We start from the raw sequence: 17974 nt of genomic DNA, 5'->3' as shown, positions 1-17974 counted from the left end.
TGTATCACGGCCAGACATTTCGCACGGTACGTCTAGAAAAACTGCCGATTCATTGCCAGTCGTCGGGTGCCGTCGGGTGCCAGTCGTCGGGTGCCTGTATCACGGCCAGACATTTAGCACGGTACGTCTAGAAAAACTGGCGATTCATTGCCAGTCGTCGCCGTCGAGATAAGGCCGACACACAGCGCTCTCTTTTCTGCGCACTCAGGTGAAGCGACAGTCTTGGGGCGTGTGTACCGTTTCTTTTGATTTTCTTTTGTTTAGTGGCGCCTCACTGCATACCTCATGACGGGACTTTTGAATACTTTAAGGTCGATACGCCACGTGCTGTAGTTCACGCGAAGTAAACCGCTGGTATCCAGAAAAGCTGCATATGATGAGGATTAAATGTTAGTCCATTGAGGTGATCAGTGGGGACTAATACTTAGCTGCTAGGGGATTAACGGTTATACGCGGTGTCGTTAGTCCTTAAAAGGATTAATGGTTGTGGCAGCCCCATTAGTCCCCAAAGGGACGAACCACACACCCTTTTAACACCCTTTTGCGTTAGAGTGTAAGTACCGTTCGTTGTTTTATAATGTGTACTTAGCGAAACGAACCGGCAAATAGTGCACTTGTAGATTTAGCTCAGATAAATGGCACTCAATATAAGCCGATTCTTGTGCCCCACTGTCCTCCGTATGAGATATGTCCGCACAGAAAATAAAAGGGAGAGTCGCTTTTGGCAGCGCTAAGAAACGCCTGTGCTCTCACGCGACATTGGGTATATTTTAGCTGCGTCGGCAGTGCCGTACCGTTTATGCTACGTCATTACCGTTCCATCTTAGATGTACCACGATCCCACAACTTTAAGCTGCGCCAGTTCCTCGATGATAATAATAGCATTATAGTTGTTTAGGTTTAGCGTCCCAAAAACCACGCTACGATTATGAAAGACGCCATAGTGGGGGGCCCCGGAAATTTCGATCACCTGGAGATATGTCCACCTAAATTCAACCCCTGGGGCGCTAGAATTCTACCTCCATCGAAATTCGGCCGCCGCGGCCGCGGCTCGCTCCCGCAAACTTCGGGTCAGCAGTCGAGCATACATGTCCTGCAGATGAAAAAACCGTGAATCTTCCGTGAATTCTGCCCAGTACATCATCACCGACGTGAGATCGGGCGCGTTTCTACTAAAGGTTCGATGAGAGTTATGACGACTTGTAGCTCACTTTAATTTTACATGTACGCTGTGAATTTTCATTGTTTAGAAAACCATTGCTTTAGAAAACATCTGGCGTCTTTCGTTAAGCAGCTGGCGTCTTTTCGTTTTGCTTTAGAAACATCTGGCGTCTTTTCGTTTTGCTTTTAGAAAACATCTGGCGTCTTTCGTTGGTTTATTTCATCAGTCAACGGCGTTGTGAACAAAATTTTTATTGTTTAATCACGCACAGCAGAAATCTCACTAGGCACTACCTTGGAGGTAAACAATGGCTGCTAATGGGAATGAGAGACAGAAGAAGTCGGCTTTTAGCTAACACTTACACTTCTACTTCTACAAACGTTTCCTACTGGAACATGCCAATGGCTGCTAATGGGGAATGAGAGACAGAAGAATTCGGCTTTTAGTTAACGCGCACGCTGCGAATTTTTTATTGTTCAACAACGCACAGGAGAAATCTCCCACCGGCACCACCTTGGAGGTCAATATTTGGTACTAGCGTTAAGACTGGTTTCGCTCTACGACGGGGACGAACGGGTGCTGCTTTAAGGAGCTTCGCCCCTAAAAAGCCACGCGCCGACCACGACGGCACTGTAATTCCATAGTCAGAGAAATGCCCACCTTTGACCAAACGTCGATGTCATGTGATGACGGCATCGCAGGTCGTCATCTGGGAACTTGTGACAAATCTGGGAACTTGTGACATCAAGTGACGCAATTTTGGCAGTGTTAGATTTGAAGACGCCGTAAGCCTCATTTTTCGACTCATAAGACCAGTAATGCGCTTTCCTTAAAATGCATATTTACTATTCCGCACGACTATAGCGTCACGCACCATGGCAAAAGAAACTGGGATCGCATAGCAAACATCGCTTTTGTCACCCGGCGCTATCGAAAAGAAATTGGCGAGCGCCGGACGAGGCATGAGTGCAGTGACAGCGTGAGTAAGCGAATGAAAATGCGTCTACATGTAGACTCGTGTTAGTGTGACACATCGCGTTTTTTTTGGCGAGTAGCGAACTTTAAAGCGGAAGGAGGTGGTGCTTTCGTAAGGGTACGAATACAGAAATTTCTGGCACTTGATTAGGCATCTAAAAATTGTGACTTGACAATCACCTGCTCAAAATGCGTTTGTACACTTGAAATCTTCGATGCTATTTTGGTTGCAATCAACTGTCGCCACAATTCATAACCGTACACAGACTCCTTTTGATACCGTGCTTTGGGTCGCCTTAAAAAGTTAATCGCTATCAAAACGATTTCTCCGCCACTACGCCGTACATCATAACCCACCAAACAGCTTCGGGATGTTATGTTTCACTATAATCCCTCATAACAACGGTTTGTTTCACCACCTTCGAAGCTGCAAATGATTTCCCAATGGCGGAATAAGAAGGCCCCCTCGCGATCGAGCAGGCAGTGTGATAAGAGCTAGTGTGCTTGCTGAAGGGATACGGTCCAAAGAATCGGGCAGCGTACATACTTCGGGTGTAGTGCGCTTATTAACCAGTGGCTAACGTAAGATGATTGAGCGGCGTGTGCGAGAGTATGAATTAAGCTTACCGACGCTGGTCAGATGCGCAGTGTAGTGCCAAGGGAAGATGTACCTCTTCTGTATGCGCAGCATTCCACGGTACAGGAACCACGTGTCGTGGGATATGTAGATATCTTCGAAGTCGCCCACCACTTTCACCAGGGCTGAGCAGGCCAGGATCTGGGCGATTGAGTGGAAGTCCTTTTTCCGCTCCAACGCCTGCTCCAGATCGAACAGATCTCCCACCAGGCTGAAGTAACTGGACGTTGTGCAGAGGGTTTAAAAGCGACAAATGTCACACAAGGTAGATAGTGAAAATTATGACCAGAGCAGCCATTCTATATTTTCTCGTTTCCCTGCATGTAATGCAGTTGGGTTAACATTCCACTACATTTTTATTCACTTCTCGGGCGCTATTTGGAGCAGGAACGTTTCTGCGTCTCCGTACAGAGATCTTTGTACAATAAAAACCTACTTTCCGTGATCATCACTTGCAGTAAGCGTCGTCAAACCGACTAGGATGGGATACTTCAAGGCCGCTTCAAGCTAACGTTGCTACTGAGCTGTGTGTTCCGCGCATGACTGGTCTTGCTTTAGATTAAGCCACCATATGTCATCTTCAACGGTGCGATAAACTTACTTCACAAGTGTGGCTAGGTACCTCTCATGCTTCACGGACTGCGAATAGCGTTACTCAACATTGGTGACCTTTATTAGCATGAATATATTACGGGCTTCGGGCTCCAGGAAATGCTGACACTTTGATCCGCTCATTGTTACATACGAAAAAAGAATGCGGAGAAACGCTTTGATTAGGCTCAAACGTATAAAAATATATTTTTCATCAGTAAGGCGTCCCTCAGGCTTCCTGAGTTCTTTTTTTTTTTTCAAAATAAACTGCTCAACCCCCCACAGACATTAACATAGTAGAAGGCTCTTTCCATAAACTACGTATGAGTCATTACAGTCGCAATATCTCTGCGAAAGCGAACATTGACATCTGTCTGTGGCTGCAGCTTGCTAGCCCTGAAACTGGCGCACATAGATCATTTTCTGTCGATAACAACAATCCTTTAGTCGGCAGCAGTGTATCGAAATGGCACATTCAGGAAAACCCGCCGGCGCTTTGGCAAGTCATCAAGCTTCAGCGGAGTTGTCTATACATCATTGGACTTCTACGATGCAACTCCCCTGTAGCAAACTCACAGAATTTCTTTATCAACACCATACCCTGACGATTTGAGATCTACAGTCATAGGGATTACCCAGAACCAAGCGACCAATTTAAAGTTCCTAACATCATGCATTATCCTACCCTCTCGCCCCTTTTTCTTTCGTATCCCCGCCAGACCAAAAGAGCATGCGTTGCCATGGCCTCTACAAGAGCTTTTGTGTAGCAAGCTATGTATGTACGTTTCAGTGACCGCTGCTAGAGGCATTTGTGTTTTATCTCTATATTTGTGCGCTTGTGCACGAATCAAATGCATGCATGCGAAAGTGGAACGTAAGGTAGCTCCAGCAAGGAAGCTCCAACAAATGCATTAAAAAGTCTGTGCATCAGGTGCGCGTATGTGGAGCAGGCTATGGGCAACATAACTTGTTCAGAAGAATTTCTGTAATGTTTGTTTTTGTACTTCTTACAGCGTAGCAGTTAAACACACCACCCGTCAAGCAAAGAAAAAAAAACGAAATTATAATTAGCAGGTAGCAACGATAGCTTACAATGATCGCGTGACAGTGTTTAGTTCGTGTGAATAATCCAGTGTTTGGTTCTCGAAGACATCGCTTAGTCCTGCCAGCTGTTTCATTTGTAGGTGCACCTGCGGCAGAAAAAAGAAGTATGTAAGTTGTGTTCGTTTTATTTCACTCCATTTACATGTGGCTTCTATTGGGAGCTGTTGGACTAGCTCCCCACTTAAGGTGCAGAATGCTTGTTTCATGTAAACGGGCGAAAACTGCATTGAATAGTAGATTGACGTTTCCTTACTTGCATCTCCGGTTGAGTGCAGTGCAGCGATGTTCGGCAGCATGTGCTTTTCATGCCAAACGGCGCGCAACAGAACCGCAGCCTTTTATTGCATTAAAATACGATTTGTGCGGATCGCATGACACGAGCTCAATGCAACGCACTGAACTGCTAAGCCTTGGGTATAGAGCCGGGACAAACTGCAATTTACTAGGTGCTGTGGCATTCCCGCAATATTTTGGTTTTCAGTGTAGTACTATACTAGATTAGTCGTTTTAATCTTCCTACTAGAATTAATGCATTTCTCCTCCCTTGCTCAAGCACTATTCAAATATTAACATTTCAGCACCACGCATTGAGGTAAATAATTCATCGATATTAAAGCCCAGAAAATATAGTCAAATTAAATGGTCATTTATAATAAACTGTAATTCTAGGGGTAATATTACATCAAAAGTTAGTCGAAACAAATGTGCACACATGAAACAGGTGATCGATTCAGGAATAGATGTGCACTTCCTTCAAGAACAGGGCTTCGGTGACCATAAGCTACAGACATTCTATCAAGAAAAATGTTTAACCCGTAGTGCACGCGTGAAGTTTGCTGCCTATCTTTCGGTTAGAATTCGTTGAAATGTCGCGAAAACCAAATCACAATAGTCGGCTGCGCGACATTTCAGCGACCATGTTGTACGACCAGGTATCCGGAACCGTGTAATTGCACAAATAACAACACGTGTATGTTTTCTAAGCAAAAAAGTCACAGTTTCGCCGCAAGGGCGAAGCATTGAATGCGACAGCAACAAATGGTAATGTTATACGAAGCGAGGCTGGCAGCTAACTCTTTTGGATCCGATCTCGCGTAACTCTGCAAAACGCTGCTGTAAGGGAATGCGGCCGGTTCGGGGAGAGCAACACTTTTCGCACAGTCTCTACTCGTTGAGAGCGCAGCACGTAGAAGGGTATACGAGCCGCCCGCTGATGGCTTCCGAGATAGCGACCGCGACCGCGCCCTTTGAATCAAAGTTCACAGTTGCTGCTCGAACGACACCCCCCCCCCCCCCCCCATCGCGTCTTTTCGTGCTCGTTCAAGATGGGCGAGGCGGTTCGTCCCTACTTCGACGGCAGGCCCCTCGATCGGGATGATGTTATCGCATGCGCCCTTCGAGCGACGGAGATGGGCCGGCTCGTTTGATCTCTCTTTCAGCCGCGTTCATCGCCCCTGCTCGCGCGCTTTTACCCGCGGGTAGAACATACGATGCGCGGGGGATGTTATCAATTTTGACTTTAACGGGACACGATGGCGACGGCAAAAACCGTCGTGAGTAACCATATAATGGCTATCGCAATAAAACTGTAAAGCCTGCATGAATCGTAATGGCAATGGAGTTCGCCCCAAACCAGCTGCTGTTATTCAATTCAATATTGACTTGTTACAGAGTATGAGCATCGTACCATGTTCCAGTAAGGATCGCTGTACATGAAGCGGTGCTCCTGCTCCCGTGAATACTCGAGGTTCTTAATGATGAAGTCATCCAGCCGGCTGCAGTACTCGGTCTGGTTTTCGCAGTATCGTGAGAACAGGTTTTCCCACTGGTTCTCCATTAAACGTCGGGTCAGGTAGGCCTCCAGCGCTCCAGCCGCGTACGCTTGCAGCTCGTCATGCACGTATGGGCTGGACTCGATCTGAAGGTAAGACCAGCTGTCGCAACCGGAAAGAGACAGCAAGTCAGCGAGCGATGGAGAACGCAGTATCTACGCACAGAAAAAAAGATATTGTTGTCCCATCATACGAAAAAATTACGTAGAACAAGTACGCAAAGCCAGGTCGGGAAACATTATTGGTGATATTCCACGTCCATGGCTCGTAAAAAATTGCTATGTGAGGCGCACAGTTCAATGCTTGCCTGGAACTGGAATACCAGGAATGTGCAACTAATCATCACTGGATGGATTAAAAACTTCTGGAGCAGTGAGGAAATTGATATGCGTTGCTCGAACAATGTAGTACATTATTGTTATACGTAGGCTCACTAATTTGAAACAAGAAATGGTGTGTTTCATGCCTCCGTCTCCTCATCGGCGTAAATATGTTCGCCTTGACTGCTGTCTACTCACCGCGCCAACGTTGATGTAGTTCGCACAGCGTAATACGGATGCTCAACCCCATGAGTTTTAGACCTTACAAGTAGCGTCCACTTCGTGAAACATGCGCACTTCGTCCATGGCAAGGACAATGTCATGACGCACGAATATTCCCGATCTACACCAAAGTTACTCAATAAAGTTAGTGCCGGCACATGCGCCCATGCCTCAAATGCAGTTGGTATTTGAATTTGCAAGCTACTTCGAAACACTACATTTTTACAGGTGCGATTGCGGCAAGCTTCGAATGGGTAGACTGCCTCATCTGACTAGTTGCTTTGAGCTGTATAACGTATTTCTATGCTGACTCGAAAGAAAAATTGTGTGTGCGTCCGTATCTCCGTCACTTTGTCATGTAAGACGAGTTGCTCTAAATAAGTAAATGAATACATAAATAAATATACATACCGTCTACGGCGGGACCGCGGTTTTTCTGCAAACCATGATAGCTTGAAAGCGTACGGTGTATATGAAGCACGAAAATGGAAGCCCCCCGCTGTGCTTCCGGAAGTTTTCATTTTTGCTTAATGACGCTATTTGTTGATTTTTCAATCACAAGAAAATATTTGAGATTCATTTTTTGCTTGCCTGTACTGGGGAAGCTCTTGTAGGGTTTATATGGCACAGCTTCTTCATTGGACGGCCCTCTCCAGCCTTTCCGTCATGTTTATTTCAAGTACACAGCCTTCAGGCGATATTAGGTAACCTCCTAAGGTAACCTCCAAAGCGTGAAACGGACCTACTCAGTGGGTGTTCCCGTGGGTTCTTGAACAATTTTGATTCGAGAAAGAGAGAGAGAAACAACAAATCTCCTCTCCCTTCGATGGCGGCTTGGAGTCCTTGGATCCTAGCGGCATCTTCGGCTTGCCTGATGACCTGCAGTTGATCGGAGTCTCCCACCGCTCCACGTTCATATATGTGCCGTTTGGATGCTTCACGACGTTGAAGCAGGCACAGATAATGTGTTTTAGGTTCGCCCGCGCATTGCAGTGTTTAATCCACCTGAGCAGAGTTCTGAGTAACAATGAGGATAAGCAATCGGGTTTGGGAAGGCGTTTGTCGTGAGCGCCGCGCTGTCACCTGCTGTTTACTTAAAGAGGAGTGTGGTGGGGGGTGATGCTGCCTCCGCAATTTGTAGTGTTTTGTCATTTCGTAGTATTTGACCGTGCGGTCTCTCCGCACATCGGCTCCGCGTTGTTCCTGCCCCTTCTTGGCCCGCTAACTCTTGAGCTAAGGTGTGTGCGGTTTCGTTGCCCGGGAGGGAGGAGTGGGTGGGCGTGCATATGACGTTTACGCTCTCCGCAAAAATCACTCATGATTATTAGCGCCTCTTTTGAGACCCTTCCCTTAGCGAAATTGCGAATCGAGGTTTTAGAGTCGCTGATTACGACGCTGGCCATTTTGGACGCATGCACCAGAGCTATATGGCCATTTTCTCCACGATTTCCGCATTTCTTGCATTAATAGTGCCGCTGGCAAGCGGGTGGCCCGCTATGATTAGAAACGACCATCGCGATGTGCTGACCGTCTGCAGAGTTCGCCGAGTCTACATTGACCACGTCCCATCGTTTTGAATCTTCTTCTGTAGTGCTTTCTCTCTTGCATTCCTCCGCCCCCGGTGATGATCGGGGTGCATGTTCGGGGGTATGATGACGCACTCTGGTTTCTTTAGGAACGTTGTATTTATCCCCGCTCTGGCTAGCGTACGCTATACCGAGCTTGTGTTTTCCCTTGTTGCTCTGCGCGAGTCTTTCATATTGTGCTATCATATGAGCATCAATAAGTTCGTATAGCGTGTTATGCATTCCTAACGCGTCCAACTTTTCGTTAGACGTGGTGATCAGTAGGCCGAGACCTTGTTTATATGCCTTTTTATGATGCGTTCCAATTTTTTTTGTTTTTCATAACTTCAGGTATGGGGTCACATAGACTATACAACTTACTACAAAGGGTTTGATGAGCTACACAAAGTGGTGCTCTTTCAGGCCGTATAGCTCTTGTTGGCGAGTCTTCGAATCGATTTGATCGTTTGCTGCGTGTCATCCAGTATCCTTATTACTTCTGCGTTATGTACGTTTTCAGATATTCAGCGTCGCGGTTTTCATTGGTGTTGTACCTGGGGAACTGTGCGACCCCCTGCCAAGATTGTGATGTTGGTCGTTCGTGAGTGCGCTTGCATCCTCTGCTTGTAGGCCTGTAGAGTAGTAGCTCCGATTTTTGGCGAAAGCACATTAGGCCCTTGTTCCCGACGTATCGCTCTGCCATATTTACTGATTGCCGTAAAAATCTCTTCTGTGTGGCCGTCGCTTCCGCCCGTCACCCACAGGGTGATGTTATTCGCATACAGACTGTGGTGAAGTCCTTAGATACGTTCCAGCTTTGCGGGCAGGCCGAGCATTGCCACGTTATATTGGAAGTAGCAAAGCACGGAACCTTGTGGTGTTCCTTTGTTGCTTAGCTCCATGTCTTCAGATTTCGCTTCCCCGGCCATGATTATGGGTTTATGGTTAGTGAGGAAATCTTTCACATAGCCGTACGGGGGGCTCGTTGGCCTACGTGTGGGTTTTGCAAGTTGCGCCACATGGACTCGCGAGTGACGTTATCAAATATATTCTGAAGGTCAAGGCCAAGAATGCCTTTTGTTCTAGGGTGTGTGTTTCGGCGTCTATGATTTGGTTCTTTATTTGCAACATGACGTGTTGAGCCGAAACTCTGTCTAAAGCCGATCATTCTGTATTCGTATAGCCTGTTGTCGTCCATGTATTTGACGAGACGAGTAAAACGACTCTTTTTTCTATTAGATTTCCGATACAGGACTTCAATGAGATGGGCTTGAAATTTTCATGGGGATTTTTTCCGGTCTGCGTATTAATGTGCTTTGGGCGGTTTTCCTTTGATCGCTTATGGCCCGCTTCTCCAAACATTCTTTATATACTTTCTGAGAACAGTGACGTATTGATCGTCTACGTTGCAAAGCGTTTTGATTTTTTACACCGTTGGAACCCGGGGCAGAGTTCGGACTAAGTGGTCCGAGTTCGTATCGAATCTCTGCCTCCGTTATCGAGGCGTCGAGGTCGACGCTATCCTTCCCTCGGTACTCTCACAAAGTCGTGTCTTTTTTTTCATCTCCTGCGTATGTCTAATGCTACTCTCTTAGGAGTTGTGCCCCTGTACCTGCGTGACTTTGTAGTATTCCTTGTAGGTTCTCTCTTTGTGTTGTTGTCGTGCTTTCTGAGTCGAGGAGGCCTCGGAGTATTTTCCAAGTTTTTGGTCATCCCGAACTCTTCGTCCATTAGAGCGCAAGTGCCTTCCTAGTGCTGCTGAAATAGCCGATTCGCGTGGTCCTATAGGTCTATATCGGGCGCGACAATTCCCTTTCTTAGACGCCGGTTGTGCTTTTCACGTTTCCAGCGCTTTTGGAATCTGCGTTTTGCCTCCCACATGTGTAGGAGCTTACTGTCCATTTCTCCCATGCCTCTCTCCTTGGGAACATGTTTGGTGGCTTTCTGCACTTTACGCTGGAGTGTGCCCACTACTGTATGTGTTCATTGGTTTTTCCCGTCTCGTGCTCTCTGAGCTTAAGAAAGGTGACCCAACTGTTAGCATTATTTTTCTGCCTTTCATTTTATACGGGCTTGCTTGTATCATTTTCTATGTGATGTAGTGACCACTGCCTGGATTTATGTTTATGTCGGTGCAAATCGGGTTGGCTATGTTCTTTATGAATGTCAAGTGCGGCGTAGTGACTCTGCTCAGTGAATTGCCCATTCTGGTGCGTTCTCGTGGGCTAGTTATTAGCGAGAGCCCGTCGTGATGCGCGTCGTTCCACAGGTGCGACCTTTCACATTCTCGATGGTGCAACCCCAGGCGGCGTGTGGTGTGTTAAAGTTGCCCACGATGATCAGTGCCTGCCTGCCCACCACGTTTGACGCTACGGAAAGCGACCTGAACTTTGCCCTTCGTCGTGGTGGCATGTATATGTTCAGCACAAATAGGCTTCCCTCCTTTATTCGGAAGGAGATTATTTCGACTGCGACATGGTCTATGTTTCTTACGCCGGTGTCGTGTTCTACAGCCTTTATGTATCGATACATCAGTGTGGTTACTGTCGCTTTTCAATCGAAAGTTCTGTATGATTTGAACGCTGGTAAGCTTGCGGTCCCTCCCCCAGTGTCCTAGAGGGCGATTACATGTCGTGCTTGCTTGATTTTTATGAATTGCTACAGGTTACCCTTGTTGCGTTGACACCAACGGCATTTCCACTGCCAAATCGTGTACTCTTTACGCGGCGCCATGTTGGCTTCTCGAGTTGTCCATGCGGCTGTTCTCCGCCACAGGTGGCCTGCTGTACGGCTTGTTCTTGACCGGCGTAGCCCCAGCGTACCGGGCGTCTTTCGACACGTTTTCCTCTACACTCGACAGGTTTTACTCTGCACTCGAGGACGTCGAAGCTCTGCGACATTTCCTCTCGCCTCAGCGTTATCTGTTGTACATCCGCGTGCATCTGCATGAATTGGTGTTCTTAACCTACGAACATTTCCTCGAACATGCAGAATGCAGAGTCGCTCGTCGGCGTTTTCCTTTCCCATTCGCTCATGTGATGGCGTCTCTCCACTCATTGGCGGGGGCGCGGGCGTCACAGGAGCTCGGATGGGTGTCGGCGCCCTACTGGCTGTGGCTGTGTTATGAGTTATCTCTGTCTGTTTTGGATTCTCAAGTTTCTCGTTTTTCACTTTAAGCGTTTTTATCTGCTCCCTTAGCGTCGCGTTTTCCGCGTTATTTCTTCTAACATCTGTCTTATAGGTGCTCATTCCCGTTCCAAGGCGGAACCCGTGCGTTTAGGTGAAGTAGCAGACCCAGAGACCACGTTTGCGCAGCTCACCCGTGCCTGTGTTTCTGCCTCTCCTCGGCTGGATTGCGATCTTCATCTTGCGTGTCCTTCAAGATCTTCATCTTGATCGTGTTCTCGTCTTCTGGCCGGGTCCACGACCTGTCTCTTCGACCGGGCCGTTCCGGTCTGTTCTCTCCACGTGGTCCCGGGGGTGAGCCTTCGGTTCATTGGCCTTCCAATCCATAGGTGTTCTTGCCCGTTGCTTCGCCAGCTCGTTTGTTGTAGTCGTTGATGCTGTAGGGTGTTTCGTCCTCTGCTTCTCTTCTTAGTGGCCCCGAGCGCGTTCGCCGGACCAAATACGTTGTCTTGTATTTTGCCTTGCAGTGTCTGTCTCCCATAAAGTGACCTGGCCCGCACAGCTGACACCCTGCTGCACACTGGTGTTCTTGCATCGGGTTAGCCACGCCGCATGCGCTGCATATTTTTTCTTCTGGGTTGGGTCAACGTCCGCTCTGTGCCCCAGTCTACCGCATTCGTAGCAAATGCTAATTTGCTTTCTGTATAGCGAGCACCGGGCGATGAGCTCTCCGTGTCAGGGGCGTAGCCACGTTAGGGCACACCGGGCCCGTGCCCCCCCCGAAATTTTTTTTTGCCATAGCATACAGAGCAGAAAATGACACTCGACCACATCTGCCTGCTCGTCCCCACTACAGATCAAGGAGGTGCCCCCCCCCCCCCCCCGAAAAAAATTTCTGCTTACGCCCCTGCTCCGTGTTATTTATTTATTTATTTATTTATTTATTTATTTATTTATTTATTTATTTATTTACCGGTACCTTACAGGGCCCTCGTGGGCCATTGTGTAAGGGGGGCAGCACAGCAAATACATAATAGAGATAACCATACATCCCTAGAACATCGATTACTGCAAAAGACAAAACTAAACTCACGAGCATAAAAACGCAACATATACTAAAAAAGGCAAGGTATAATGTGGGAAGGTATTATACAAAATAAATATAAAAGTAACTAATTAAGCTGCAACAGTGCAACAGAAACGTACCACTTTACGTGAAGTCTGTCGAAGAGAATGGCGACTACATTGTCTGTGCGGTACTACAAGGTGGTGGTCGGCTGCGGTAGGGTAAAAAGCTAATTTATAGAGTACGCCATCGCAGAGGCAAAACGACGGTAATTTACGGACGAACGCATGAGGTAGCTCCGATATAAGGCCCTCGAGATAGTAGATGAGCGGTCGGAGCTCTGAATCGTCGCGCTGCTGCTTGCTCATGTCAGATGCCGTGATAACAGAAAGGAATGCGCCTTGTTCATCAACGTCGACCTGCGAAGGTTGAAGTGAAGTACGTGACAGCAAGTCAGCGTCGGTGTGCTTACACCCGGACTTGAATGTGATCGTCATCTCGTACTCTTAAAAACAATGTCTCCAGGAGGCAATGAATGGTGGTCTGTCCCAACTTGAAACTGCCGGCCGTACAGATATGGTCGGGACTTAGCAATTGCTTATACCAATGTCAAGCACTCTTCTGCGTAGTGGAATAGTTCGTTTCAGCTGTTGAGAAATTACGACTCGTACTTCGTCAACAGTGGCAACAGTGACACGCGATAACGCGCTCGGCTCCATCTTGCCACTGTACGAGAACGGCACCAAGGCCAACGTTGCTGGCATCTGTGTGCAGCTAAGTGTCACTGTCTTCGTCAAAGTGCCCCACAATGGCAGGTGTCTGCCAACGTCTTTGATGTTCGGAGAATGCATATTGTTGCTCCTGCTCCAAAACGAAGGGAACATCGTGGTTTGTAAACAGGTGCAAATGCTTGGCTTTCTGAAAAAATTTGCAACGAAGCGTCCGTAATACGCGCAAAGTCCCAGAAAGCGCAGGAGTTTGCGTTCGTTCGTCGTTATTCGAAAAGAAACAACGGCGAGTGTCTTGTCGAGGTCTGGTAAAATTCCGTCGTCGGCCTAAAATTTGTGTTGATCATACCCGAAATGGCATTTTCAGGCTTTAAAGACAAACCAGCAGCACGAATTGCGCCGAGGACGGCTTGTAGGCGCTGTAGCTCCAGGTCGAAGGCTTCAGAAAGCACTAATATATCATCTAAATGGACGACGTATGACTGCACTTCAAACCTCAGAGAACCGCGCCCATCATGAGCTGAAAAGTGGCAGGAGCTGAGCAAAAGCCGAAGGGAAGGAACTTGAATTCGTAGAGGCCAACTGGCGTAATAAATGTTTTTTCGCTGTCTCGCTCGTTAACTTCTGTCTGCCACTAGCCTCTGGGAAGGTCCATTGACGAGAAGTATCGGGGGGCATGTCGAAGGCGGTCCAAAGAGATGTGGGGTAGGGGATAGACGTCCTTCTTTGTGACATTGTTAAGCTTTTGGCAGTCAGTGCAAAAGCTCGTCGTGCTGTCTTTCTTTTTCACGAGGACCAGGGGTGACCTCCATGGGCTGGTGGAAGGCAGTACGATGTCAGCAAGCATTTGTTTGACTTCGTCTCGGATGGCGCCTTGCTTCCTATGAGATATGCGGTAATAATAATAATATCCGGGGTTTAACGTCCCAAAACCATGATATGATTATGAGAGACGCCGTAGTGGAGGGCTCCGGAAATTTCGACCACCTGGGGTTCTTTAACGTGCACCTAAATCTAAGTACACGGGCCTCAAACATTTTTGCCTCCATCGAAAATGAGATATGCGGTAGGCACGTTGGCGTACGGGTCTTTCATTAGGGTTTGTGATGATCCTGTGTTTCTGGATGGACATTTGGTTGATCTTTCATGTTGAGGTGAAACAGTCCGCAAAATATTCTAAAAGACTTCGAATGCAAGCTAGTTGAACATTCGACCTGTGTTTCTGGATGGACATTTGGTTGATCTTTCATGTTGAGGTGAAACAGTCCGCAAAATATTCTAAAAGACTTCGAATGCAAGCTAGTTGAACATTCGATAGTTTCGAATTCGCATCGATTTTCACGTGGGTCGGTACATCACCGTGAGAGTTTCTGCCATCTTGTGCAACTGTGAAACAATCAGCAGAATCATTGATTGGTTCACAATAAGTGATCGCAGTTCGTGGGGCAGAGCGCTGATAATCACGGCTGAAATTGGTCACTAAATCATGTGCAGTTCGTGACGAAAGCTTCAGGATGCCTCAGGCTACGCGAACATGTCGAACCAACAATACTGACAGATGGCCCTCAGTACTTCGAGAACGGGAGTGTCATTGTCGGTTTCGACAGTGACGAGCATAGTGCTCTGTGGTGGTAAAGTAGTGCAGTCGCCCGAAACACGTAACACCATGGTGGTCGTCCTTACCAGCCGCTCGTTTGCTGAAAAAAGTCACCAGCAGCTCATGAAGGTTTATGATTGCCCCGCACTGCAGAGGGAAGTCCATGCCCAGTATGATCAGCCTGGAGCACTCGGGCAGTATAATGAATGAACCGACAATTTGCAATCTCGAGTGGGCACGGATTTGTACTTTCGCAGTGCATTTGCCGGTCGGCGTGAGAAGATGACCTCCTACTGTGCTTAGGCCCTGGCCATTGCGTCCCGACCTTGGGAGGTACAGTAGCCAGTTGTCTGCTCGTAACCGAATAGTCGGCATCAGTATCGACGAGAAGGGTGACCGGGCGAAACAAGTATGTCGGCTGATACAATCTCACCGTTCGCAAACGTATGTGATGAAGGTAAGCAGCCGTTGTTGTCGTTGTTGTCGTTATCGTCGTCGTCGGACTGTCGGGGCGGAGGATGTTTCGAAGTGCGATGGACAGCGGCCCTACCCCTGGAGATCGCTGCTCTTAGTTTCCCCGACTTGGGCTCGTGGGCTGCTGGCCCATGGAAGCGGAGAACGTAGGAACACATCCGAAATTAAAAACAAAATTGCGCCCCCTGTTTAAGCCAGCGCGCCTGGCTCACTTTTCGTACCACGTGCTTAGCACCACGATATTGTGCTTGTAATTTATTTATTATTACGATGTCTTCTGCTGATCCATGACCGACCCCAGCGGCGATTCTCAGGTTGCAGCATATGCCTGCCTGCCTGTGCTCGGAAACGCTGATTCCTCCTTGTGGTCGCATATCACTTTGTAGTCTTCTGCAAGTAGATGAGGTACCGGGCTTGCTTTAAAATTTGGCGTATGGTTCGTTCACCCGCCCACATGCTGTCCCCAGGGGCGGGCGTCAGCGCAGCTGCGTCCCTTGGCATGGTTCTCGTCGGGCCTGATCTCCCTTCGGATGTTTTCGTGGTGTTTCTTCTGAGCACGTAGGCCCATTCGAAGTCGCTGGTAAAGTTCTCCGGATGCAAATCTTCTGATTCCACGCTTATGACCTCAATCGTGGTGCCAGACGCGCTGTCGAGGCGTTCCGGGGGGAGGCGAGGGGGGCTCTCGGGCGTCCTCGTAGACGTGTTAGGCCTAGCTCTTCTTCCCGCAGCGGATGCAATGGTCGATCTGCGTGGCGACTCAGAATTGTCGTAGGTGCCGAAAAAGCGGATGCACCTTGCCAAAGTAGGCATCCAGGTTTTCTGCTGACCTTCCCTCATCGATTGGTTCAGAGATTTTTTTAGAACAGTTCTGCGATTTTTCAAAGAAAGTCATTTGAAAACTGTGGGGCAGACACAACATGCATCTGCACTCTGTGGTCCTCCAGCATCCCTCGGTAATTCTGATCGAAAATATTTTCAAATTAAAAGGAACCTACATGTGCTTCAGTATACCGTCACATTTATCCGAGTTTCGATTTCTCATTAAGCCTTATTAAGAAGAAAGTTGTGTTCATGGTATGGAAATGCTCTCTTATGTTCTCCCTCTCATGGTAATCTTTGTACGGTGTATGCTCCTTTACGGTGTTCAAGTAGTTATTCTCACCTTTACGTATCTTGTTGACAGTGCGAGCAATTGGTAGTTTTTTGAATAACGAAGATGAAAGTGCAAATGAGGCCACTACATTGGGTGTAATCTGTAATTGCTTTTAAATTAAATTCAAGTGATTGCTTCTTAGGCAGTGACAGAAGCTCACCTTTAAGAAAGATAGTTACGGTTTTGACCCTTACAATACTTTTGAGCCTACACTGAGCACTACTAGTAACGGGTGCGACCTTTTACAGTTAGTTACTCTTACTGCTTAAAACTACAGCCTCTAACTGTACTCACTAACGAGGCTGTAACGTATGCCACAGCAATTAGTAGCCTGAACAACCTGTTTTTGAAGAGTATGTTTCGTGTTACAGCCTGCTTTATCAGTGCGTCGCCGCTCAATATCTACCATTCTGTTGTGTGTATTCTTACCGTGCGACCAAATTATGAAGTTGCTTCTCTCTTCTAAAAGGTGCAAGGGACCATACGGGAATGCGTCGCTGCGACTCTTCTGATTCTTTTGCGGAATATGCACTGCCGTCGAACGCCTTTCGCACACTTTCTTTCACACGCCTCTAATGTGTGCCTAATATACAAAACTTGCGAAATAGGAAGGAACGAACAATGGCGTGAGAATGCGTCGTATGCTACTCGCCCACTTTCGTGTATATCGTCCTTGAAGCTTGCCCATGCCACGGGAACTTGCGGCGCTCCAGTGAAAGTGCTCGCCAGCGGTGGCTCGCCCTCGTGGATTACCAGTCTGTTCAGCCTGCGCTCCGACGTTGCCCACGCCCAGTGGATCGGCTCGGCCTGAACTGTGGCGGTCACTATCACCGCCGTCCAGATGGTGAGGTCATTCAGGTGCATCACGTACTGAGTGGGCGAGAGAAAACATATTTTTCACTTTATTCGGTTTGCTTGTAGTTCCCGTGTTGATCGTGAATAAATTCTACTACGTTACAGCCAAAGGCAAATAATTTTCCACCGACTCTGGAAAGGAAGTTATATTGCGAACAAAGCGTAATACTTGTTATTTCACGCAGATTCCGTTTCATCTTGGGAATAAATATTGCCACGGAGCTGTAGTAACCCAAAAATTAATCAATATAAGCTTATAAGAAGATTTGTATCCTACGTGCACTTTGCAAACGAACCTGGCGTTTAGCGGGAGCCGTCTGAATCTTGAGCTAAATGTTTTGAAAGAGGCACATTCGCATATATATCCCTTTAATGCCTGAATTATGAAAGCGCCGAAGAAAAAAATTTTGTTTTTAGTTTTTCAGCTTTAAGTAGCAGCCTTAACACAAATCAGCAGTTGTATTATCCAAAATGCAACTTTAATGCATACTTTTAGGTATGTCGCGAATTCGCGACAACCGGCACTTAAGCCAATAGGAGCTCAATATGTTCAATGCAACGTAAGTA

General features: G+C 47.4%; 1 protein-coding gene across 1 annotated transcript in view; it reads right to left on the bottom strand.

Moving 5' to 3' along the window:
- Positions 1–17416, bottom strand: part of LOC125759292 (putative phospholipase B-like 2) — a 125728-nt gene extending 108312 nt beyond the window's left edge. Inside the window, exons 1-4 of the mRNA XM_049417718.1 lie at positions 17205–17416; positions 6157–6403; positions 4458–4555; positions 2782–2994 (exon numbers count right to left, since the gene is read on the bottom strand). Of these exons, the coding sequence (XP_049273675.1) occupies positions 2782–2994; positions 4458–4555; positions 6157–6403; positions 17205–17416 (770 nt within the window). The remainder of the gene's footprint in view (positions 1–2781; positions 2995–4457; positions 4556–6156; positions 6404–17204) is intronic.
- Positions 17417–17974: the final 558 nt, after the last annotated feature.

The sequence above is a fragment of the Rhipicephalus sanguineus genome, chromosome 1 (genome assembly GCF_013339695.2).
Source record: "Rhipicephalus sanguineus isolate Rsan-2018 chromosome 1, BIME_Rsan_1.4, whole genome shotgun sequence".
In the NCBI taxonomy this organism is placed as follows: domain Eukaryota; kingdom Metazoa; phylum Arthropoda; class Arachnida; order Ixodida; family Ixodidae; genus Rhipicephalus; species Rhipicephalus sanguineus.
This window is presented reverse-complemented; position numbering and strand designations above follow the sequence as displayed.